This window comes from Perognathus longimembris, chromosome 11 (assembly GCF_023159225.1).
Source record: "Perognathus longimembris pacificus isolate PPM17 chromosome 11, ASM2315922v1, whole genome shotgun sequence".
Classification (NCBI taxonomy): Eukaryota; Metazoa; Chordata; class Mammalia; order Rodentia; family Heteromyidae; genus Perognathus; species Perognathus longimembris.
This window is the reverse complement of record NC_063171.1, coordinates 39,907,447-39,933,536: the sequence shown is the minus strand read 5'-3', so window position 1 is coordinate 39,933,536 and position 26,090 is coordinate 39,907,447. Positions and strand designations below refer to the sequence as shown.

Sequence of the window (26,090 nt, the reverse complement as noted above, 5' to 3'; positions counted from 1 at the left end):
TGCTTCCCGAAGGCCTCTGGGAAAGGTCTGCCTTTCGGAACCGTTCGGACGGAGGCGGAGTCTTCCTGCCCGAGGACCCTTCGGAAAAAGGCGGAGCCTACCTCGCATCAGGACCAGTCTCACTGCACCTGCATCCTTAGCTCAGAGCATCCCTGGAGCATCTTGAGAGGAGAACGCAGCTGGCAGCCGGGGACCCGACCGGCGGGCAGGAGACGTCCATCGATACCTACCCCCTCCCCTGACCTAGAGCTCTACAGCAGCAGCCTCGGTCCTGACCGAGGAGACCCAGAGTTAGCTGACCATTGCAAAAGCATTTATAGCAACAGCCTCTCTGATTACGACATGGCTGAGATCACCAACATCCGACCTAGCTTTGGTGAGTAGAGTCGGGCCAACTAAGCTTGAGGCGGTCAGAACTGCTGCAAAGCCAAAAGGCCCAAGCAGTGGGCAGGGAGTGGATCCCAGAGAGGATCCTTCAAAGTGCCAGTCCTGATGGAATCGGGCCTGACCTAGTGAGCCAAGTGGGCAGTGAACAGCCCCCTGAACTTGAGCTGTGGGGGAGGCAGGGCTGGGTGGCCAGGCCAGAGGGCCACCGAGGGTGTGGGAATGTCCAGGATGCTAAAACCTTGTAGGGTGCGCTGTCAGCACTGCTGGAGGTGAAAACAGCCAGCGTGCGGAGGACGGGAACCCCTCCTTCTGTGGAGAGGAGAGGTGGGGTAGGCCGAGCCCTCCCCTTGGGGCACGCAGGGCGGTGCCCCTTCCTCCCCCTCCCACTTCTAAGGGCTGCGGGGGAGGGAGGTGGCAAGTGGGATGGGGCATCAAGATGGCAGCTTGGAGACTGGGCTGTGTGGCTGGCAGCCAGGGGAGGCGGTGGCCTCTGGGGAGAGAGGGGTGCGGGGGTGGGGAGCCAAAAGGAAGCCACTCCTTAAGCCGGTCAGCTGGATCCTGGAGCTGCGAGGAAGCCCAGCAAGCTCCATTCTGCATCGTAATGGTGGGGTCCTCCGGATGCTACCAAATGGCGCTTGCCGCTGCTAGGCTAGGGGATGACGTGATGTCTATTTCTGGGCCTCCTGGCAGCGCCTAGGCTCTCCTTCCGGGGCCTTTGTTCCCTGTTTGCCTGGACTGGCTTTTCAAAAAAGGGGACTCACCCGCGCTGGGGCTAGCGGGGGGCTTGATCCAGGCCTGAGGGGGAGGGGCGAGAGAGGCCCAGCCCAGGGGAGGCCGCTTTGTGTACCAAAGAAAGCATTACGTCATCTCAGAGCCGCTCGTCCCCGACCCAGCCCTGTGGGCTCCAAGATCAGTTTAACACTCCCTTGGTGCAGAAAGTGGAGTGAGAAATAGCTGGGAAAGTGGGAAGAACAGGCTTGAGAAGCAAAGCTTTTTTTTCCCCCCTCTCTGTCTTAGGAATTCTTCCAACATGTCCTGGAAAGGAAAACTTCTTCTGTCTGTTCACTAGTTACATAAATAAATAAAATAAAACTACCCTCCATCTTCCTCTACTATACTACAGTGAGAGTTGCTGCCAGCCTAAAACCTTCATGTGCCTTAAGAAATTCTGTCCTTTAGACAATCCCAAAGGTTTGTGCCTCAGTTTCCATAGACTGGGAACACAAGCTAGCTAGAAAATGGCTTTCCCCACTGGCTAGTAAAGCATATATGGAAATCCACACAACCCAGTAAGCTCTATTCTCTCAATATAAGGAAGAAGACCTCACTCACACTAGGGAAAGTATTCAGACAATGAGTCTTCACACCCACTAAATACTTGCTCCCATTTATTCCCCAAGGGTAAAACATGATTATATTTCTTTCTTCTACTTCACTTTCTGCATCTTCTTCTTTTGAGTCCTAAGTTGTCCATATTTAAGTCCCTTTCATAATCATACATGCAACCCATTTTTTTGTCCTGCTCTTTCTTTTTTCTTCTTATATCCTCTTCTCCACAGATACGTTTTTCCTAATTACAATTCCAGGGTTCTTCGAAAAATCAATGATATAGAACATAATATAATGGTTTCCTTTAGAGAAGATACTAGTAGAAAGGAAAAAATATATTATCCCTTCTATGTACTGTATTTTGTTTAATCCTAACAAAAATATAGTCACAACATGAGGAAACCAAAGCTCATGGAGATAAAATAATTTGGATGAAGTCAGATGAAGTAGTAATGACAGCTAGGATTTAAACCAAAGTTCGGTTTAGCTGGTGCCAAAGCTTGTTTTCATCCCAGTGTATTACTGACTAACTTGACAGTGAAAGGCTATGTTTAGGAAAGAAAGTATTAACAATCAAGTCTGGGCTAGGTCAAATCTGAGCTAGGTGAATTGGAGGTGGGTTAGGTGGCTCAGTGACATGGTGTTGGCATTGTATAGAGAAGGCCCTGGCTTCAATCCCCAGCACCATGAAACAGAAACACCACAAATAGCCTCATCTGAGCAAAGGTTAAAGGCACAGGTGTATCTTGAAGCTCTCCAGACCCTTCTCCATAGAGAACTGCCATGCCTAGGTTTTTCACTTCTCATAGAATAGTTCTTTTTAAAGACTTGGTTGGTACACCAAGGTAACACTCCATTATCCATGACCTTGAAGGACAAACAAGCAGTACAGGTCACACAATTTACGGCTACTTTAAAATACTTCAACCCTTTAATCCAAATTCCTTTCCCTGACAACTTTTTGCTTAAAGCAAGACAGAGGGGCTTCTGAATGTTAACATCTCTGATTTTGTAGTTTATTACCTTGGGTATTGAATAAGGAAAAGTAGGAAACAAGTGGAGTAGAACATCTAAATAATCTGCAAATGGATTTATTTGTGTTTCTTCTTTTCCTTCCCTATCATTCTGAATGATGAGAATCCTTCATCTTCCCTCTTTTCTACCCTACCTCCATTTTCTCAGAATAATAGTTGTTGCATTGTAAGCAGCGTAGAGCCAAAGAATTCCACACCTATCTCTCAATCTTAGCCTTTCAACCTCATCCCCAACATACTTACCTGTCTTAGTACTACCCCACTTTTCTCATAGAGACAATCAATGTTCATTTCACTAAGAATTAGCAAGTAGTCTACAGAATCATCTCTGATTGGGTATCAACAGCCATTTATTCAGATTGTAGCCATTCTGATTTATAACCAAATCTAATCAGTTGTTCAAACAAGTTTTTACTGAGCTCCTATTCAATGTCAGACAGTTGGAAGGATTCAGACATGAACAGGATGAGATTTCTTCCCTGACTTCAAGGGGCTTACCATCAAAGCTGCCACCATTTTTCAAACCTCTCTCTAAAAACACTTTTCTTTTGAGCCCACGCTTTGAAACTGAACAAGATTATTATTCAATATGGTCATGAAAAGGATCACCTGATTTCTTTTATTAATAATGGTTTTATTGCTACCTACATTATTTTAAAATAAAATATCTTTTCTGATCAGTTTTCAACTTTCATAAAGCCATGGAATGCTGGGGTAGAAAGAATTTTAGAACTGTATAGTCAACTCTTACTGAATGATTCCCTTTTAGAATATGCTTGTTTTGGGGTTATTGGTGGCTCTGTAATCCTACCTACTTAGGAAGCTGAGATCTAAGGATCACAGTTAGAAGCTAACCCAGGCAGGAAAGTTCCTGAGACTCTTATCTCCAACTAACCACCAAAAAGCCAGAAGAGGAGCTATGGCTCAAGTGATAGAGCACCAGCTTTATAAGCACAAAAGCTCAGGGATAGCACCTAGCCCCTGAGTCTAACCCCCAGGACCAGCACCACAAAATAAATAAATAGATAAATAAATAAAAGAATATGCCTGACTAATCGTGACTCAACTTCTTAATTTAATTTTTTTTCAGTACTGGGGGCCCCATGCTTGCTATGTAGCTTAACCTGGCCTCAAACTCATAGGCATTCTGCTTGAGTCACCTAAGTGCCAGGATTACAAGCATTGCTACTGTCCTAGCTGTTGAAAATTTTTCTGATGGAGAATTACTGCCTCATGAAACAATCTGGGCCATTGTGATTCAGTTCTAATAATTTGACTCTTTCTTGAGTCAAAATTTCTATCTTCCTATAGGTCATATACATTGGTGTTGGTCCTATGTTTCAAAACCTCTTCCATCTAAATGTGTAAAATAATTGTAACTGAAGATGATTCTTATTCCTAGATACCTCCCAGCTCTAGTTTCTTCCATTTTTTACTTGATATGGTTTCCAGATTTTTTTTCTGGTCCCGTAGTTTAAACACTGTCCCTTAGCTTCTTTTTTTGCTCAAGGCTAGCAGTCTACCACTTGAGCCACAGTGCCACTTCTGGCTTTTTCTGAGTATTTTATTGGAGATAAGAGTCTCACAGGGGCTGGGAATGTGGCTTAATGGCAGAGTGCCTGCTTAGCATGCATGAAGCCCTGTGTTCAATTCCCCAGTACCACATAAACAGAAAAAGCTGAAAGTGGCACTGTGGCTCAAGTGGTAGACTGCTAGCCTTGAGCAAAAGAAGCTTAGGAACAGTACCCAGGCCCTGTGTTCAAGCCCCAGGACTGGCAAAAAAAAAAAAAAAAAAAAAAAAGGCTCATTCATAGACTCTTCTGCCCTGACTGGCTTTGAACCATGATCCTCAGATCTCAACCTCCTGAATAGCAAGGATTATAGGCATGAACTACTGGTGCCAAGCTTTGTTTGTTTTTAACTAACTTGGTTATCCATGATGCAGAGTATGGACTCTAGTGACTCTAGTGTCAACTACTACTATATAGCCTTAAGTAGACTTCTTTGTTCTCAGGGTCCCCAATTACTAAAGGAAGGATACTAATCATTCTATTCACTGAATTATTTGATTCAGACCAAAAAAGCTTTATCATGGTGCCTCACAGAGACAATAAACGTAAAAACTGGCTATTTTATTGTCAGTCCTATACAGAACGTTCTATATGTATGATGAGTATTGCAGATGACTATTGCAGATCAGGTCATCATGTTTCTGGTAGAAGCTGGTAGTAACCTGGTTTTAGTCTAAATTACTAAATCATTTTCCCCAAAATGTATCAAATGAGATTGCCTATAGGTAGACTTTTAGGTGTAAAGGTAAGTTTACATTTACCCCTGATAGGTGTGTGTGTGTGTGTCTGTGTGTGTGTGTGTTTTATTTTTGCGCTGGAGCTTGAATTCAGGGCTTTGTCCTCCTGCCAGGCTTTTTTTGTTTGTTTGTTTCCCATTCCTGAGCCTTGAACTCTGGATCTGGGCTTTTTTATTTTATTTTATTTTATTTATTTATTTATTTATTTATGCTCAAGGACAACACTCTACCACTTGAGCTACAGCACCATTTCTGGTGCTTTCTATGATTAGGAGATAAGTTTCTCACAAACTTTTCTGCCTGTGCTGGCTTTGAACTGAGATCCTAGCCTCCTGAGTAGTTAGGATAACAGGCATGAGCCGCCAGTGCCTAGCTTCCTGCCTGGCATTTTTACTCAAGTCTTTACTACTTGAGCTATACCCCCACTTCTGGCTTTTTGTTGGAAGTAAAAGTCTAACAGTTTTGTTTGCGTGGAATTTTTGAACCTTGATCCTCACATCTCAGCCAAAAGGCTAAGTAGCCAGGACTACAGGCATGAGCCACTTGCACTCAGCTATCTCTGATAGTCATGATTATATTGTCCCCATTCTGGGTTTCTAATCAGTCAAGACTGTTTTGAGGGCTGGGGATATAGCCTAGTGGCAAGAGTGCCTGCCTCGGATACACGAGGCCCTAGGTTCGATTCCCCAGCACCACATATGCAGAAAACGGCCAGAAGCGGCGCTGTGGCTCAAGTGGCAGAGTGCTAGCCTTGAGCCGGGAAGAAGCCAGGGACAGTGCTCAGGCCCTGAGTCCAAGGCCCAGGACTGGCCAAAAAAAAAAAAAAAAAGACTGTTTTGAGTTAACTAACTCAATTATTTTTTTTATTTATTTTTTTTTTTTGGCCAGTCCTGGGCCTTGGACTCAGGGCCTGAGCACTGTCCCTGGCTTCTTCCCGGCTCAAGGCTAGCACTCTGCCACTTGAGCCACAGCGCCGCTTCTGGCCTTTTTCTGCATATGTGGTGCTGGGGAATCGAACCTAGGGCCTCGTGTATCCGAGGCAGGCACTCTTGCCACTAGGCTATATCCCCAGCCCCAACTAACTCAATTATTAACCGAACACATTATTAGCCACATAGTTCTAAGGTCTGGAAATATAGCATTGAACAAATCAGACAATTATCACCATTCTGATTAAACTCATCTTATTAAGGAAAGAGAAACAAATATAGGTTAGGATAATAAGCTCTATGAAGAAAAGTGGAGAAGGATGATGGGGTTATTATTTCACTTGAGGTAGACAGGAAATTCTTCTCTGATAAGGTGTGGTTTGATCAGAAGCCTACCATAAGTGAGCCAGTATGCCGTGCAGGTGCCTATTCGAAGGGTGTTCCAAAATGAAGAGTGTTCTGGAATATGTTGGAGTCACATTTATTTTCTTAGTTTTCCTGACTTCCAATACTTCCCTATAAAAAATAAGATGAAAATGATAAGCCTTTTCTAGACTTCTAAAAAGTTCTGTCCAGGGCTGGGAATGTGGCTTAGTGGTAGAGTGCTTGCCTAGCATTCATGAAGCCCTGGGTTCGATTCTTCAGCACTACATACACAGAAAAAGCCGGAAGTGGATCTGTGGCTCAAGAGGTAGAGTGCTAGCCTTGAGCACAAAGAAGCCAGGGACAGGGCCCAGCCCCTGAGTTCAAGCCCCAGGACTGGCAAAAAAAAAGTTCTGTCCACATGAAATTTAGATTCTAGGAAAGTTAAACAATAAATAGTAAAATTATGATGCTGGTGGTCCATGGCTGTAATACCAGCCCAACAGAGACTAAGACAGGAGGATGGAAAATTTGAGACTAGCCTTTGCCAAATAGTGAGCCCCTATGTTGCTATTAGATAATAGGTAAATAAATATAATCAAAATTGTAGGTAGTATTTATGTATTCTAATATGTGTGTTAATTTTTCTTATATGCATGCATATAAATGTGTGAGAAAGATAAGGCATATGAAGAAAAATTAATTAGGGCTAGAAATAGAGTGTTGAAGGTGCAGAAGGTTGATTACAGTCTTAAAAAGGGCAATTTGCTCAGTGGTAGAGTGCTTGAAGCCCTGAGTTGGACTTTTCACAAGGTTACATACATACATACATACATACTGTTGTCAAAGAAGGTCTTAATAAGGACATTTGAACAAAAACGTGATACTTTCCAAAGTCCCTATTTCTTCCTCCTTAAAATGTTGGTATTTGAAATACCTAGGAACTGAATTTTTTATTGAAAACAAATATTTTCTTTTTTTTAGATTTTTATTGTAAAGGTGATAGAGGGGTTATAGTTATATAAGGAACTGCAATTTTTAACATATTTTAAAACTACGCAAACCCAGAGCTCTTTTAACCAGAGAACTGTCCCTGGCTTCTTTTTGCTCAAGGCTAGCACTCCACCTCTTGAGCCACAGCGCCACTTCCGGCTTTTTCTGTTTATGTGGTGCTGAGGAATCAAACCCAGGGCTTTGTGCATTCTAGGCAAACAGTTTACCGCTAAACCACATTCCCAGCCCCCTCCCCCCATCCACTTTTTTTTTTTTTTTTAACCCACGGTCACCCAACAGAGACCATTAAACTCAACTCTTCATCCTTCTCCCACTCAGTCATTCAGTCAGCACAATCCAGGGCAGTGTGTAAACTCGGTGCTGGATGCTATGTAATGTCCTTTGGAAACCAAAGATGCAGCAAATTTCCTGTTTAACAGTTCAAGTGAACTCAGAAAGGAGACCTTTAGGGCTTGGAATGTGGCTTAGCGGTAGAGTGCTTTTCCAGCATGCATGAAGCTCTAGGTTCGATTCCTCAGCACCACATAAACAGAAAAAGCTGGAAGTAGCACTGTGGCTCAAGTGGTAGAGTGCTAGTCTTGAGCAAAAGGAAACCAGGGACAGTGCTCAAGCTTTGAGTTCAAGCCCCAGGACTAGGAAAAAAAAAAAAGGTGACCTTTGGCAAACTTATGGAGCAGCGTTATAGGAATCACAAAATCAGTATGAGTAAACAAAGTCTGTAAGTGCTTGGAAAAGGTCAAGAAACAAACAGGGTCAGGACAGGGTCAGGTAGGTACATGAAAGAAGGCTTTGTCAGTCAGGAGCCTATAATATTATAACATAGTCTCATGCCTATAATGCTATCGACTTAGGAGGCTAAGATGTGAGGATCAAGATTCAGAGTCAGCCCAGGTAGAAAAGGCCAAGAGACTATCTTCAAATAACTACCACAAAGCGAGAAGTCAAGTGACAGAGTACCTAGCCTTGAGCAAAAAAGCTAAAGGACAGTATTTAGGCCCTGAATTAAAGTCCTAGTACCAGCATAAGGAAAAAACCAACAAAACAAGGCTTTGTGAAGAAACTAAACCTATCACTCAGGTTTGGCAGGAAGGAAATGGCATGATAGCTGGGCACCAGTGGCTCATACCTGTAATCCTAGATACTACTTAGGAGGCTGAGATCTGAGGATCACAGTTCAAAGCCAGCCCAGACAAGAAAGTCTCCGAGGCTCTTATCTCATAATTAGAGATAAAAAGCCAGAAGTACAGCGGTGACTCAAGTGGTAGAGTGCTAGACTTCAGCCATAAAAATCAGAGACAGTCCCGGGCTCTGAATTCAAGCCCCGGGACCAGCACAAAAACGGGGGTGTGGGGGGGGGGGGCATGGGCAAGGGTTGGGTGGGATGGGAAATTAAAGCATCTCTAAGAGGAGAGAGAAGCTCCAAAGCCAAGATGAGTGGCTTCTCCTGTGGAGGCCTAGTTGCAGATTAGCTGAGCTCCTGCAGAGACACTGAGCAGAGGAGCTGTGGACAGTAGTTGAAGTCTAAGTCTACCTGCCTTGACACACCTCTGCTCTCTACCTTCAGATGTGTCACCCGTGGTAGCTGGTCTCATCGGGGCCTCTGTGCTGGTGGTGTGTGTTTCGGTGACTGTCTTTGTCTGGACGTGCTGCCACCAGCAGTCAGAGAAAAAGCACAAGACCCCACCGTACAAGTTTATTCACATGCTCAAAGGCATCAGCATATACCCCGAGACCCTCAGCAACAAGAAGAAAATCATCAAAGTAAGGAGAGACAAAGATGGCCCTGGAAGGGAGAGTGGACGAGGGAACCTGTTGGTGGATGCGGCAGAGGCTGGTCTGCTGAGCCGAGACAAGAGCCCCAGGGGGCCAAGCTCTAGATCTTGTATAGACCAATTACCCATCAAAATGGACTATGGGGAAGAACTGAGAAGCCCCATTACGAGCCTGACCCCTGGAGAGAGCAAAACCACCTCCCCTTCATCTCCAGAAGAGGACGTCATGCTAGGATCCCTCACTTTCTCAGTGGACTATAACTTTCCGAAAAAGGCTCTGGTGGTGACAATCCAGGAAGCCCATGGACTGCCCGTGATGGATGACCAGACCCAGGGCTCTGACCCCTACATTAAAATGACCATCCTTCCTGACAAGCGGCATCGGGTAAAGACCAGAGTGCTGCGGAAAACCCTGGACCCCGTGTTTGATGAGACCTTCACCTTCTACGGCATCCCATACAGCCAGCTGCAGGACCTGGTGCTACACTTCCTCGTCCTCAGCTTTGATCGCTTCTCCAGGGATGATGTCATCGGGGAAGTCATGGTGCCATTGGCAGGAGTGGACCCCAGCACAGGCAAAGTACAGCTCACCAGGGACATCATCAAGAGGAACATCCAGGTGAGGAAGGAAGAGTGTTGGGGAAGGATGGTAAGATTGAAAAGGAAGCTGGGTGCTGGTGGCTCATACCTATAAATCCTAGCTACTCAGGAGGCTAAGAGGATCACAGTTTAAAGCCAGCCTGGGAAGGAAAGTCTAGGAGACTCTTACCTCTAGTTAACCACCAGAAAACCAGAAGTAGGGCTATGGCTCAAGGTAGTAAAGCACTAGCCTTGAGCAAAAGAGCTCAGGGACAGCACCCAGCCCCTAAGTTCAAGCCCCACAACCTACAAAATAAATAAATAAAACACCTCAGGGAAGAAATGAAATGGAAATGGAAAGGAGAGAGGAATGGGTGGCAAAAAAAAAAAAAAAGCAGTAGAGACAAGACAAGCTGTGGTCAAAGTAAAAGAGAGGGCCTCCCAGATTCCTTCCTCCAATAAGTAGCTGTCTGAGGAGAGACCAGCAGGTGGCTTCTAAAATTCCACTTTCGGGTTGTCATCTTGATGCTGTACGCAGTTGTTTGGAACAGGCTGGCCCACCGGTGCTGTAGCCTCCCTCATACCAGGGCTATGGGGGCTAATTTATTTTCCAAAATGATAGGTGATCTTCCAGCAAGTGAATTTATCTGTTCAGAAATGTTATAAAAAAAAAAAACTTTTAAAAATGTGCTTGGAAGGTGGCTTAGTGGTAGAGTGCTTGCCTTGCATGTTCGATTCCTCAGCACCACATAGACGGAAAAAGCCAGAAGTGGTGCCATGGTTCAAGAGGTAGAGTGCTAGCCTTGAGCAAAAAGAAGCCAAGGACAGTGCTCAGGCCCTGAGTCCAAGCCCCAGAACTGGCAAAAAAGAAAAAAAAAGTTCCAGCCAGATGCTGGTGGTTCATACCTGCAATCCTGGCTACTCAGGGGAGTGGGGTTGAGATCTGAGGATTGAGGTTCAAAGCCAGGAAGGAATGACCATGAGGATTTTCTCTCCAACCACCACCAAATAAAAAAGGTGGAAATGGTACTGTGACTCCCGTGGTAGAGTACCAGCCTTGAGTGAAAAAGCTAAGGGGCAGCATCCAGATGCTGAGTTCAAGCCCAGAACCAACACACACACACACACACACACACACACACACACACACACACACACACACACTTCAGTGATTATGTCCTCTACTTCCTTTTTCCAACCCAAACCTAAGAATAATTATTATGTATGTGTCTTTTTGTAGGTATTTTTTGCTAATTGCTTCACCTTCCAGGCACAAACCTTTGCCACAGTCATCTCTCCTCTCCCCTCTCCATTCCTTCTCTCCTCTGTTTGAATTAGAAAGCTATGAGCCCTCTACACTGTCTACTTTCCCCACTGCCACTGGGGCAGCATTATTAGCTCTTGAATTAATTTCAGGAGTGGAAACAGTGAGCCTCCACACTATGCCTCTGGATCATTCATTTTTTTCATAGTTGGGAGGCAGAGTAGTTCTGCGGTGAAGTTCTTGGACTGCCTAACTTTACTCTGTAGCTTATGGTTTTCTAACTGTGTGACAATGAATGAGTTACCGAACTCCTCTAAGTCTCTGTTTCCTCAGTTAATAACATTGCCTTCCTTACAACGTTATGAGAATCCAACCAGATAATATCCTTGGCATATTATTGCCTTGAGGAGTTCTCACTTTATTAGAGGAGAAAGACAAACACTTTTGTCAATAGACAGTGTGGCAGGTACTATAAAAGAGATCCTTAATGCTTTATGTATTCATTTTTCCTGGCCCAACTATTCTAATTTCTAGTACAACCTATAACCTGCATGCACACAAAACAGACACACACACACACACACACACACACACACACACACACACACACACACACACTTTTCTAGCATTACTCTCAAGGTCCTTGGAGATGTTCATTCTGTTTCATGTACTTGCTAGCAATATTAAGCATTACTGTTTACTCAGAGATTATTCATTTACAATTCACCCTATCCCTACCTCTACTTTGGATGTGCAGTAGACACCCAATGTTTTCTAGATCATTGAGCCTTTGAGATAGTTACACCAATAGGTTAATTTGAAAATCAGGAAGATATTCCAACAAAACTGGGATAACCTGTAGCATAATCAGTATCCATTAATTAACCTGAGAAGCACTACCTCAGTGTGGCCAGTGTCCCTCTCCCAAACCCCATCTCCCCATTGCTGCCACATGATGCTTCTAGAAGGCACCTGGAACCCACTAACCATGCAAAGCACACTTTTTCACATTTTTCCTGCTTTTTATTCTTCTTCCTCCTGCTCCTCCTCCTCCTCTCTTCTTCCTCTTCCTCCTCTTCCTTTTCTTCTTTATTTTTAGACAAGGGCTTGCTCTATAAACCTATAACCCTTTAACCCAGGCTAGCCTCAAACTCATGATTCTCTTGTCTCAGCCTCACAAGTTCTGGAATTACTGATATATACCAGCATACCTCACTACTTCTTTATATTTCAAACCTAGAGTTTAATTCCTATTTTGGAATTTAAATGGTTAATTGCAAAGATTTTGACTCCAGCACAGTCCAAATTTCAGCTTGATGTTGGGAACAAACTAAAATGGATGAATCTGTTGGTTCCTAGCACATAGTAATCCTTTACCAAATTCTGACTGTAATGACCTAGGTGTGACACACACCTCAAATCCCAGATTGCAAGTTCAAGACTAGTCTGGCCATTTATCATGGCTCTATCTCAAAAACTTAAAAAAAGTATGATGATTTCTATGTTTATGTTAGTGAAGTTTGATCCTTGAGAGGCATAGTGATTTTTAGGTGTTTATATTTTGTTTTAACAAAGTGAAAAAAGACGAGAAGTCTGACAGTGCAGAAGGAAATTCAGGAAAGACTCAGAGAGGAGCTGAGGGATCAGAATTGGCAGAGAAGTTCCTGGAACTGAAGAGCGGAGTGAGTGAACAGGGACTGCCAGCAAGGCCTGCCCACTAGACAGGGATCCTGTGCCAGACTGAGGGGTGGTAGGGTGGCAGGGAGCACATGCTCTGGGCACATTCATACTTCTCTGCACCTGTCCCACTGCAGTCAGCCCAGTCATGTCCCAAGAAAGTGCTACTGCCACCTACCATGCTCACTTCCACCTGGGGGGAGCGGGGGGGCAGGGCAGGGAAGCCTATGAATGATGAAGAATATTCAAATACTGGGTCAGAGAGTGAAGTTGGCACTTGTCCTATGCCAGCATACCATAAGACATCCTGGAGTTCAACACTGCAATGTTTGTATCCTGAGGTTGGGATCAGTGGGTGAACAGAAACTGAAGAAGTAACTGGAGCTTCTCTGCCTTTTCCTCTCACTCACCTCTTTCCTCTGGGCTCTGCCATCCCTTCTCCCTTTCCTATCTCCCATCTACAGCAGCTCCAGTCCCCCACTCCTACCTTTATCTCTCTCCTCAGAGAGGAATCTTTCCCAGCACACCCTTCCCATCATCTCAGCCTGACAAAGCCGCCAGCCAGCCAGATTTCCCCAGACAGCTCAACTGCTTGCGGACGAAGGCTGGGGAGGGAGGGAGGGAGGGAGGGAAACGATGGCTCTGGGCCAAGCTGAAGCTGGGAAGAGACTGGCAAAGAAAAGGACTGATTTGGGCTGGGAACAAAACAACCTCAAATCCAGGGCACTGGGCAGAGAGCACAGACAATAGCATTTGCTAAACTGCCAGGGGCTCTTGGTGAGAGCCAAGTTTCTTTCCACTTTATTAACTCCTTTCACAGAGAATAAGCCATGGCTAGGATCCTGAGCAATACATCCCCCCGGAACGGCCCCCAGACAGAATGCCAGTACCTGTGCAGGCCCAGGACTCTCAAGCCTAGGCTTTCTAAGCCCTTGTTCTTCTTCCAGGGCCTATTGGTGGGACTGAATTCCATCTGCACCATGCCTGGCATTCTCTAGTAACTCATCCCTGAGAATGTGTACCCCAAATCCTTCCTATTATAGCAAATAATCTTCCCTTTTGGGCTCTCCTCTTGAGATGCATTAGTTGGAGCTGCCCTGGACATTCCACACTGCCTGTAAAGAGATTTTCCCCTCCTTGGAAGTAGAAGTATGGCTCAAGCAGTAGAGCACCAGCCTTGAATGAAAAGCCAAGCAAGAGCTCCAGGCCCTGAGTTCAAGCCCTAGTACTGGAAAAAGAGAGAGAGTCTGGGCTGGGAATGTAGCCTAGTGGTGGAGTTCTTACCTAGCATGCATGAAGCCTTGGGTTCAATTCCTCAGTACCACATAAACAGAAAAAGCCAGAAGTGGTGCTATGGCTCAAGTAGTAGAGTACTAGCCCTGAGCAAAAAGGAGCAAAGGACAGGGCTGGGAATATGGCCTAGTGGCAAGTCTTGACTCATATACGTGAGGCCCTGGGTTTGATTCCCCAGCACCACATATATAGAAAACGGCCAGAAGTGACGCTATGGCTCGAGTGCTAGCCTTGAGCAAAGAGAAGCCAGGGACAGTGCTCAGGCCCTGAGTCCAAGGCCCAAAACTGGCAAAAAAAAAAAAAAAAAGGAAGCAAAGGGCATTGCATAGGCCCTGAGTTCAAGCCCCAGGACTGGCAAAAAAATGAGAGAAACAGAGACAGAGAGACAAAGAGATTTTTCCTGGACTATGTAAGACATTCTCTTATAGCGTGGATCAAAATTATCTGCCTCCAAAGATTCCAGGGTGATAACCAGTAAGAATTGCATTTCTGGATGAGGGGCAATGGTTCTACCTAAAATCCTTGCTACTTGGAAGGTTGAGATAGGAGCATTGATGGGGCTGGGGATATGGCCTAGTGGCAAGAGTGCTTGCCTCATGTACATGAGACCCTGGGTTCAATTCCCCACCACCACATATACAGAAAACAGCCAGAAGTGGCGCTGTGGCTCAAGTGGCAGAGTGCTAGCCTTGAGCAAAAAGAAGCCAGGGACAGTGCTCAGGCCCTGAGTCCAAGCCTCAGGACTGGTAAAAAAAAAAAAAAAAAAAAAAAAAGAGAGATAAGAGGATTGCAATTTGGAGCCAGCCCAAGCAAAAAGTTATCAAGATCCTATCTCAAAGAATAGGGAAATGGTGGTGCATGCTTATAATCCCAGCTATGGGAGGCATAGGTTGCCATAACTAATCAATTAATTAACATTAGTTGTATTTCTCTATGTAATCTCCTATGCATTACTCTTTAATAGAAAAATGCATCTCTTGTCTTCTACTACAATAGTGTAAGCCATTTGGGGAAACTCAGGACAAGTCATCATTTCTGACTCTAGTCCATTTTACTGCTTGACCTTAGGCCTTACGCCCCCTCTAGGCTGGATCATCAAAGCTAATGTGGTCACTCCTGAGCACACTTTCATCTCATAAATAGACAGAAAGATGTAAGGAACATCAAAAATAAAGTAGCTGGGCTCCTGTGGCTCATGCCTGTAATCCTAGCTACTCAGGAGGCTGAGATCTGAGGCTTGTGGTTCAAAGCCGGCCAAGGCAGGAAAGGCTTGGAGACTTATCTTCAATCAACCACCAGAAAACCAATAGTAGGGCTGTGTCTCAAAGGGGTAGAGGGCTAGCCTTGAGCAAAAAAGCTCAGGAACAGCATTCAGGCGCTGAGTTCAAGCCCCACAACCAACCAACAATAACAACACCAAAAGATGTGCCTGGAGTCAGGCACACACCGTACTTGTACATTCCCAGCTGCTTCGCTGAGATAGGAGGATCATTTGAGTGCAGGAGTTTGAGACCATCTGGGCAACATAGCAAGACCCCTCCATTGTCCTGACTGATACCTACTGGGGATGAGGCTTACAGGAGAGTGCTTGCCTAGCATGCACAAAGCCCTGGGTTCCACTCCTCAGTGTTGGAAAAATGGAGAATGGAAAAGATCATCAACAGGCGAGGACTGTTTATTGTGGAACAGCGAGGGGCACAGACCTTGCAGTGGGTTTGGAGGTTGTGCAAGGGGGTGAATTTGGGACCAGGCTTATAAGGGGTCTGAGCAAGGAGGCAGAGGTTATTGAAAGCGCCACTAGGTCTAGGAAGTTGGTGGTTTGTCCTTGGATTGTATACAGATGGGCTTAGGTGAATTGCCCCACCTGCACATCAAAGAAGGTCAGTTCATACCTGGGGTTTTGCCTAATGCCTGTATGGGCCTGGGAAAACTGGATGGGGTCAATTCTTCACTCAGCACCACATAAACAGGAAAAGCCTGACATGGTGCTGTGGCTCAAGAGATAGAGTGCTAGCCTTGAGCAAAATGAAGCCAGGGACAGTGCTCTGGCCCTGAGTCCATGCCCCAGGACTGAGGGGAAAACAAAAACAAAAACAAATGATTCTTAACTATTATGAAAGGAAAACGGAAATGGCAATATCAACTATGCTCAACATCTCTGAGTTAGCCTTTGGAACTAATTTTTATATGATTTTCTTATGTTTTACTCAGATGATAATTAAGTAAATTAACATTCCCATAATAAATCTCCCACAGAAGAGAAAGGGGGTACTGGAGGTAGGGGATAAAGAGAGAACAATGGGGAAGGAATGACTGACAAAGTAAAAAATACAGGGTTGTTAGATTGCCTTGTAATTTCTTCAGGTCATGTGGATGCCAGGAACAATGGTCATGGGAATGAGATGATTCTTGCAATCTCAGATTTACAAGGACCTTAGAGGTCATCCAGTCTCGCCACAGGAACTAAAAAGAGAGAAAGAAAAAGGAATGCCAATTTTCTAGGAGCATAAAGAGACTTGTTACTGATGTATATGAGAGCGCAGTGGTTGAATGTTAAGGTTTTGTTTCTTTTGTTTCCTCATGGTGATTTAGAGGAATGGTGGCTCTCAGGACTTCTACTCCCAAATAAAAACATATGGAGGGCCCAAATGTCCACCTAGGGAAGTGACTAGTAAATCACTCTGCAAGAAGTTGCTCTGGAAGGAATCAGACTTATCTTCCCCTAGTCTTTCATTTATCTTGTTGCATCCTTTAGGTCCCTGTGTCTGGTTCCTCAATTCCACCAAGGAAGAAACGTGCTGTCTGAGAGCACAGGCTCTGCCAGGCATAGCTAAAGTCTTTTCTCCCCTTGTCTTCCTATTTCCCAACAGGGTCATTGTCTCACCAGGCCCAGGGGCTGGGAAACAGAGCCTTACTCCCTGGCCTCAATGCATCTTTTCAAAAGAAAGAGCCATTGACTGTACTACTTGGAATGGGAAATGCGTGGAAAGAGAAAGGGAGGGAGGGACAACTTGCAACTCTGGCCCTGGGTGGAATGGCATTCAGGTGGTGGTATGGCTGCAGACTGGAGAATCACAAAGGGGCAGTGAGTGGGGATGGGCACTCTGCCCAAGCCACACAGCCCAAGGTGAAGGAAGGGATCAGAGGCAGAACAGTTGCCTGAGGAGTGATTTTAGAGGAGAACACAATTGAAAGGGCAATTGGAAATTCCCCTGCTTTCCCAAAGAACTAGGAAAGGAGCAGGAGGCTTTTGATGATAAGGACTTTTTAATTACAAGGATGACTTAAAACACAGACATGTAACCAGGAAAATCTAAACTATAATCTGATCTTGCTGGTATTTTTTTTTTAAGGCAAGGCCTCCCTGTTACCCAAGATGGGCTCAAACTTGCCATCCTCCAGGCAGGTACCACCATGCCTGTGTCAAAGCCATAATCTTATAATCAATTTTATTCTTATAAGTAAAATGGAAACTGGGTTTGGTCCCCCCACAGCACAAAACAAAACAAAACCCTCTACTGGGCTCTGGGGGTTGACATCTATAATCCTAGCTACTCAGGAGGCTGAGATCTAAGGATAATGGTTCCAAGCCAGCCTGAGCAGTAAAGTCCATGAGCCTCTTATCTCTACTCAGAAAACGCACACAGAGGATCTCAGAGACAGAGCCCAGGCCCTGAGGGCAAGCCCTAGGACTGGCACATTAAAAAAAAAACAAACCCTCTTTGTTATTTTAAAACAAAAAGTAAGGACCTCCCCAAGGGGGAAAAAATTAATTCTGTACCCATGAAAAGCTTATGGCAACCAGAGATGAGAGGATCACAGTTCAAAGCCAGCCAGGGCAAGAAAATCTGTGAGACCTTTGTCTCCCATTAGCCAGCAAAAAGTCAGAGTGAAGCCTGGCACCACTGGCTCACGCCTGTAATCCTAGCTTCTTAGGAGGCTGAGATCTGAGAATTGCTATTCAAAGCCAGCCCAGGCAGGAATGTCTGTGAAATTATCTCCAGTTAACCACTGGAAAACTAGAAATAGTGCTGTGGCTCAAGGTGGTAGAGTGTTAGCTTTGAGCAATAACACTCAGGGACAGTACCCAGGCCCTGAGTTCAAGCCCCACAACCAACCAACCAAAAAAAAAAAAAAAAAGCTGGAGCAGAGATATGGTTCAAGTGCAGAGCCACCATCCTTGAGCAAAAAAGCCAAGCTAGAACTTGAGGGTGTGATTTCAAGCCCCAGTATCAATACACACACACACACACACACACACACACACACACACACACACACACACACACCTGAAAGCTGAGCTCTGAACATCTAAATACTCTTATTTCCAATCAACCACCAAAAAAGCCAGAAGTAGAGCTGTAGTGGTAGCATGCCAGCCTTGAGCTACAAAGCTATGGGACAGTGCCCAGATCCAGAGTTCAAACCCCATTATCAGCGCACGCAGCACACACACACACACACACACACACACACACACACACACACACACACACACTGCTTGCAATAGCTTATCATAAAATATCCATTTAAGCCATAAAGCCAGAATGTATACAGACAAAAGCTAAAACTTAGTAGAACTTGAGATGACTACCCAAATAATAAAGACAAGAGTGAGTTACTACTTAAGGAAAACTTAAATAAACTCTCTAGATTCACTTACTTTAATCGACTTAAGAATCACAGGGCTTAGTGGTAGAGTGCTTGACTAGCATGCATGAAGTCCCAAGTTCATTTCAGAAAAAGCCAGAAGTGGCTCTGTGGCTCAAGTGATGGAGTTCTAGCCTGTGGAAAAGAAGCTCAGAGACCATGCCTAGGCCCTGAGTTCAAGCCCCAGGACTTGCAAAAGAAAAAAAGAATCGCTAGTTCTAGCTGGGCACCAGTGGCTTACACCTGTAGTCTTAACAACTCAGGAGGCTGAGATCTGAGAATAGCAGTTAGAAGCCAGCACAGGTAGGAAAGTCTATAAGATTTTTTTTTTTTTCTGCCAGTCCTGGGGCTTGGACTCAGGGCTTGAGCACAGCACTCTACCACTAAGCCACATTCCCAGCCCAAGACTGTAAGATTCTTATCTCCAATAACTGCCAAAAAAGTAGGAAGTAGAGCTATGGCTCAAGTAGTAGAGAGGTAGTCTTGAGCAAAAGCAACTCAGGGACAGTGCCCAGGCCCTGAGAAGAAGCCCCAGGACACACACACACACACACACACACACACACACACTCACTAGTTCTCTGATGCAGTTATAATAGTTGCCTAGAACACACTGTAAAAACTTGAAGGCCCCTTTTGCTAAAGGCATTGACTCCTTACTAAAACCTAAAGCTTGGTGGGTGACTATAATGTCCCACTGTCTTCAATTTGTGTCTTTCCCCTTTGCTACCTCAACCTTTGAATAGAACTACTCAGCTCTTCAGGAAAACATGTTGATCATTTGAGAAATGTTTTGCCTAAGCCTATAATACAGAGTTAACTTAGCCTATTGCCTGCTGAAGTGGATATGTCTTTCCTTCTTTCTTTCTTTTTTGCTAGTCCTGGGGCTTGGAATCAGGGCCTGAGCACTGTCCCTGGCTTCTTTGTGCTCAAGGCTAGCACTCCACCTCTTGAGCCACAGATCCACTTCTGGCTTTTTCTGTGTAGGTGGTGCTGAGGAATCAAACCCAGGGCTTCATGCATGCTAAGCAAGCACTCTACCACTAAGCCACATTCCTAGCCCCCGATATATCTTTCTTCTACTCCACCCCACTCTTGTGCTTTCTCTATAACTCAAGCATGAAAAGTCCTTCAGCCTTATCATAAGGCTAGCATGTTTATAAAAGATGTTGGCATCAGATGTAGTAAGTCAGCAGTTCCTGAACAGAGTTGACCATACAAGACCAGAATGCTTGCACATAAGAAGGAAAACATCCTTTGAAACTGTGCCATTACTGGGACTTGAATTCAGGGCTGAGGCATGTTCCCTTAGCATTTTCACTCAAGACTAGCACTCTGCCACTTGAGCCACACCTCCACTTCTGGCTTTTTGGTGGTTATTTAGAGAGAAGAGTCTCAAAGACATTTCTGCCCAGGCTGGCTTTGAACCATGCTCCTCAGATCTCAGCCTCCTGAATAGCTAAGATTATAGGTGTGAGCCACCTGCACCTGGCCCAAATGAAATTTCTTTAAATCATATGAAGTATTATGAGTATTTTATTCTTTGAGATAAGTTATGGTCTACCATCAAAGCACAAGCTATGAGGTCTGCTTCTTGGTTTTCATTGATGATCTAAGTAGCTTAGTTGCTGCTGCCATTCTTTCCTGCTCTACATGTGCTGAGAAGGTAGTGTTCTAATGTGGGAGTTTCTTGGGGGTAGGCTCCCCATTATCCTCTTTCTGTACCTCTAGCACAGGACCTGGCACTTCGTGGGTGGATGCTAAGTCATTCCTGTGCTTTTATGACGTACATAGACTGGTGATAAATACAGTATAGTTTTACTCCATTTAAGGAGAATTTTTGCAGAGATCACATTTCTTTGGGGGCTTTAAGGAATAAAAAGCATAAAGTTTAATACAAAGGAATTATATAGTCCAAAAATTAACTATGTCCTAATGTCCTCAAACCTCAGCAACTTTTATTTTCCTTATCCCAGTCTTCCTTACTTTCTAAGCTAGAAATATAAGAAATAATATTCCTTTTCTTCTTCAATCTCCCTTACATTTGACATCCAAATGGCCAACCAACTGTAGAAAATCCTTACCATCTCTCCTGAGAAATATCTTCAGCCATTGTTCCATGTCCTCTTGCCATAACCCTAGATCCATTCACCATTGTTTCTTTCTCAGCCTGTTTTTTTCTTCTTTCTTTTTCTCTTCTTTTCTTTTCTTTTTCCTTCCTTCCTCCCTTCCTTCTTTTCTTTTCTTTCCAAGCCCCAGTCCTGAAATACAGGCCTGGGCACCATCCTTGAGCTTCTTTTGCTCAAGGCTAGCACTCTACCACTTGCCACAGAACCACACTTCTGGTTTTTCCATTTAGGTGGTACTGAGGAATTGAACCCAGGGCTTCATGCATTCCAGGCAAGCACTCTACCACTAAGCCACATTCCTGGCCCAGCCTGTTTTCTCTGTTTGTTTGTTTGCTTATTTCTGGTCCTAGGGCTTGAACTCAGGGCCTGGGTTCTATCACTGAGCCTCTCTGTGCTTAAGAGTACCACTTGAACCACAGCACCACTTCTGGCTTTTTCTGGGTAGTTTATTGGAGATAAGAGTGTCACAGACATTCCTGCCTGGGCTGGCTTTGAACCACAATCCTCAGATTTCAGCCTCCTGAGTAGCTAGGATTACAGAGGTGAACCACGAGCTCCCAGTTCTTAGCCTGTTTTTTGTAGCTACCTTTTCACTGAGCTTTCTAACTTTAGTCTTTCACTACTATAGATCACTCTCCAGCTTTGTTGAAAATGATAATCATTTAATAGAAGGATAACCAATTTGCTGCTCCTAGAGTATAGACTTCCTTGTCTGTGTGCTGTAGATTGGCTATTTTTTACATTCCTTTTGTAATATTATTTTATTGTCATTATTAAGGTGTTATACAGAGGGGTTACCATTCCATGTCAGGTAATGGGTGCAATTTTTTTTGGACAATGTCACCCCTTCCTTCGTTTCACCCTGGTTCCCCTCCAGATTTGCTATTTTATCAGATTCCCCACAGCTCCTCACTGTGACTCACCCCTACTTTCCAGGTTCCTGACCCATGCTTCCTGTCAAGCACCCCAACTTCCGGCACATTAACCTCTCTTCCTTCACTCTTCTCTGAGCAGAGTGCACCCTCTGGGTGAAGGCAGGCTGTCCCTTTTCTCTAACTGACATGACTTTTTCTCTACTCACTGCTTCATGGCTTCTTTCCCTCTGTCAACTCAGCCCAGGCATCAGCCGGCAAAGCCTTCCCCAGGTGCCAGAGCACTTAGACTTGTTATTTCTTTGACACATACAAATAAGAAGTCTCTTTGAGTGGCTTATACTTGTAATTCTAGCTACTTATTCAGAAAGCTGATATCAGAGGATCAAGGTTTGAAATTAGCTCAGGCAGAGGAGTCCGTGAGGCCCTTATCTCCAATTAACCAGCCAGGAGCCAGAGTGGAGCTGTGGAGTAAATGGTAGAAGGCCAACTGTGAGTGAGAAAACTAAGCAAGTACACAAGACCCTAAGTTCAAGCCCCAGTACCAACACACACACACACACACACACACACACACACACACACACACACACACACACAGAGTTCTTGGTCCTATCAGCAATGAATTCCAAGCACCTGGATGTTGGAGGCATATTGAAGTATTGTTTAAAATGTCTTTAGGGGCTGGGAATATGGCCTAGTGGCAAGAGTGCTTGCCTCTTATACAGGAAGCCCTGGGTTCGATTCCTCAGCACCACATGTATAGAAAATGGCCAGAAGTGGCGCTGTGGCTCAAGTGGCAGAGTGCTAGCCTTGAGCAAAAAGAAGCCAGGGACAGTGCTCAGGCCCTGAGTCCAAGCCCCAGGAGTGGCAAAACATAAAAAATGTTTTTAGAGGACTAGAGGGCTTTTTTTGTTTGTTCTTTTCATTATTATATACATATTCTAGCCAGCACCTGACTGGAATAAAATTTAAATATGAAGAAAGAGGAGGGGCTCAGAGAGGACTGATGTGGGAAAGGCACTGAAGTGTGCACATGGAGGCAGGTCAAACAGGGATGGATATCGCCTGTGACATGAAGGAACAGCCTCCAGACAGTTCAAGGACTTACCCAAGGATGTATGCTCAATAAGTAACAACGTTGAGATTAAAACTCAAGCTAATTGTCGATCATAAAAAATGTGAGGCGCCAAGCACTGGTGGCTCAAGCCTGCAATCCTAGCTACTGAGGAGGCTGAAATCTGAGGATGGTGATTCAAAGCCAGCCTGGGCAGGAAAAGCCATGAGACTCTTATCTCCAATCAACCACCAGAAAAACAGAAGTGGTGGTGGGGTCAAAGTGGTAGAGCCTTGAGCAAAAGAGCTCAGGACAGTGCCCAAGCCCCAAGTTCAAACCAACCACAAAAAAAAAAAAAAAAAAAAAAAAAGGAGAGAAAGAGAGAGATTGGTGAAAAACAGAACCTGGGCTGCGAAGGTGGCGTAGTGCTTGCCCAGCATGAATGAAGCCCTGGGTTCAATTCCTTAGCACTATATACACAGAAAAAGCTGCAAGTCCTGTGGTTCAAGTGGCAGAGTGCTACCCTTGAGCAAAAAGAAGCCAGGGACAGTGCTCAGGCCCTGAGCTCAAGCCCCAAGACTGGCAAAAAAAAAAAAAAAAAAAAAAAAAAAGAGTAGTAGAGCACTTGTCTTGAGTAAAAAAGAACTCAGGAACAGAGAGAAAAGAAAGGTAGGAAAGGGAAGGGGAGGAAGGGAAGACACTCAGGTACCAGTAGCTCATGCCTATAATTCAAGCTACTCAGGAGGCCTCATGAGATCTGAGAATCACAGTTCATAGCTAAACAAGTAAGAAAGCCCCTAAAAGTCTCAAATTAACCAGAAAAATGCTAGACTAAAAGCCTAACTTTTAGGTAGAGCGCCAGCCATGAGAAGAAAAGCTGAATATGAATGTATGGCCCTGAATTCAACCCCTCATACTGGCAAAAGAAAGAAGGGAGAGGAGGAAAGGGGCGGGGGAGGGAAGCAAAGGGAAAGTAGGCTGATTTAAGTCCAAGCCATTCATTCTGGCTTCAGAGTTCATGTTGCCTTCCATGCCAGTGGTTTTATTTGATGTCAGGAGTATGGCTGTACTTCCTTTCCTCTTCTCTGTCAAATAGAGCCATAGCAGAGCTTGGACATCATTCCTATATAGGCCTCATATAGGCCTATATAGGCCATCTCCACCCTCACTTCCCATTCCATACTCTCTTCCTTGCCACTGCACACATCTGTACCTTTTCCTGCTCCCTCTGTCAGGATTCTCACCTGCTGCTTCTCCCTTACAGAAGTGCATTAGCAGAGGGGAGCTCCAGGTGTCTCTGTCATATCAGCCTGTGGCACAGAGAATGACAGTGGTGGTCCTCAAAGCCAGACACTTGCCGAAGATGGATATCACCGGTCTCTCAGGTAGCAGCTATTTACTTCAACCTATTCTTTTTTTGTTTGTTTGTTTTTGTTGCCAGTCCTGGGGTGTGGACTCAGGGCCTGAGCTGCTGTCCCTGGCTTCTTTTTGCTCAAGGCTAGCACTCTACCACTTGAGCCGCAGTGCCACTTCTGGCTTTTTTCTATATATGTGGTGCTGAGGAATCGAACCCAGGGCTTCATGTATACAAGGCGAGCACTTTACCACTAGGCCATATTCCCAGCCCCCCCCTTCAACCTATTCTTAACTGTTTGAACTACCCTGGCTCCTTGACAATGGCCCAGGCATAGCTCCATGGTTCAGGATCCCTGGCCTCTTTCAGCTTTCATCTATTCCTAGGGATGAGTAGGGGAGGGGCTATGCAAACAAGGCTTTTATGGCTGTGTATCTTAAATCACATTCATGCCAGGTGCTGAACATTTATTCAGGTGAGGCTCCTCTGAAACACTGTCAGCAGTGTATGCTAGTTCCTGGGGCCTTGAAAACTCTTCCTGCTATCATGAGGTTGCCTCACAGCCCCCTGATAAAGGAAGTTGTTCTGTTTTATTTTTATTTATTTATTTACTTCTTTTTGGTGCCAGTTCTGCAGCTTGAACTCCAGGTCTGGGCGCTGTCCCTGAATGTCTGTCCTCAGCACTAGCACTCTGCTGCTTGAGCCACACAACTCCACTTCTGTTTTTTGAGGGTTGTTTTGTTTTGGTTTTGGTTTTGTTGTTGTTGTTGGTGGTGGTGGTGGTGGTGGTGGTGGTGATGGTGGTGGTGGTGGGAGTTAATTGGAGATGACAGTCTCTCAGACTTTTCCTGCCTAGGCAGGCCTTGAACCACAATTTTCAGATCTCAGCCTCCTGAGTAGCTAGGATAACAGGCGCAAGCCACAGGTGCTCTATTTCTGTTCTGTTTTATTCTTGCTTTGTTCCCTTAGCCCCTTGACCAGGCAATCAGGCTGACATATAGTCTGTGTCTATTTATTTTGTAACCCGTGAGGGCCCCATGGGGGTGGTCACCAAAGCTATGAGCAACAGAGTCCCTGAAACAAAGTCCCGCCACAAGAGCATCATGATATAGGAGGACTGTGTCATAGGCCTCTCTTTCTCTCTCTCTCTCCTCTCTCTCTGGGGGCCTCAGATCCTTACGTCAAGGTGAACGTCTACTACGGCAGAAAGCGCATCGCTAAGAAGAAAACCCATGTTAAGAAGTGCACTTTGAACCCAGTCTTCAACGAGTCTTTCATCTATGACATCCCCACTGACCTCCTGCCTGACATCAGCATCGAGTTCCTTGTCATCGACTTCGATCGTACTACCAAGAACGAGGTGGTAGGGAGGCTGATCCTGGGGGCACACAGTGTCACCGCCAGTGGTGCCGAACACTGGAGAGAGGTCTGTGAGAGTCCCCGTAAGCCCATAGCCAAGTGGCACAGTCTGAGCGAGTACTAATCCTGCTCTTCTCGCTGCTAACCCAGGGCCAGGCTGGGGAGGGATGTGGCAGGGGAGAGATGACAGAGAAGTGGACTCAAAACCTCATTTTAGTCATACAAGAAAATTTCATAACAAAACAAACCCCACGAAGAACATCCCACATGACCACAGTCACAGATCAAGTCCTAGCAATGATCTTTTTTTTCTCTCTCTCCTTTGCAAGGCACTAGAAATTCTTTTGTTTTTTAAAATGGGGGGGAAAAAAGAGAGGGAGAGATCCCTGTAAGTCTATATATAACAATGTAACCTTATACTTGCATGTCTAATACAAACTAAAGAAATTAGCCTAACTGCCAATATCAAGTTGCAGATTTTAATCCATGAAAATTGTGTTTTGTGCCGAATTGTATTTGCTGATTACCTGAAATTGGCCTCTTTTATTTTTAATTGGGCTTTCTCTGAAGAGTGACTCCCACCTCCCCCCCATCTCTACAGAAGAAAACTTTGCTCTTGTAAAACTTCATGTTTTTATCATTCTCATCTTTTCTCCCTATTACCTCTTACATCTCTGTTCTTTGGTTGAACTCAAGGTCTAGAGATCTGTCTTAAGCCAA

At 44.9% G+C, this 26,090-nt stretch overlaps 1 protein-coding gene across 2 annotated transcripts; it reads left to right on the top strand.

The window, feature by feature from the left end:
- Positions 1-95: 95 nt before the first annotated feature.
- Syt11 (synaptotagmin 11) lies at positions 96-25,827 on the top strand. Of its 2 annotated transcripts, none has more exons than XM_048358147.1 (4): positions 96-376; positions 8,929-9,755; positions 23,922-24,042; positions 25,184-25,827. In XM_048358147.1, exons 1-4 carry the CDS (start codon positions 343-345, stop codon positions 25,492-25,494), a joined length of 1,293 nt encoding a protein of 430 aa, XP_048214104.1. In that variant the 5' UTR covers positions 96-342; the 3' UTR covers positions 25,495-25,827. The 2 variants fall into 2 exon arrangements, with proteins under 2 accessions (XP_048214104.1, XP_048214102.1); XM_048358145.1 differs by having other exon boundaries at positions 23,922-24,045.
- The last annotated feature ends 263 nt before the right edge of the window (positions 25,828-26,090 follow it).

What these genes read in the sequence shown, in the direction of transcription:
- Syt11 (XM_048358145.1), top strand. Translation starts at nt 343, where the DNA reads ATGGCTGAGATCACCAACATCCGACCTAGCTTTG. An exon ending in CAACATCCGACCTAGCTTTG is followed by an intron (nt 377 to 8,928) that starts GTGAGTAGAGTC and finishes CTCTACCTTCAG; the next exon opens with ATGTGTCACCCGTGGTAGCT. An exon ending in TCATCAAGAGGAACATCCAG is followed by an intron (nt 9,756 to 23,921) that starts GTGAGGAAGGAA and finishes TCTCCCTTACAG; the next exon opens with AAGTGCATTAGCAGAGGGGA.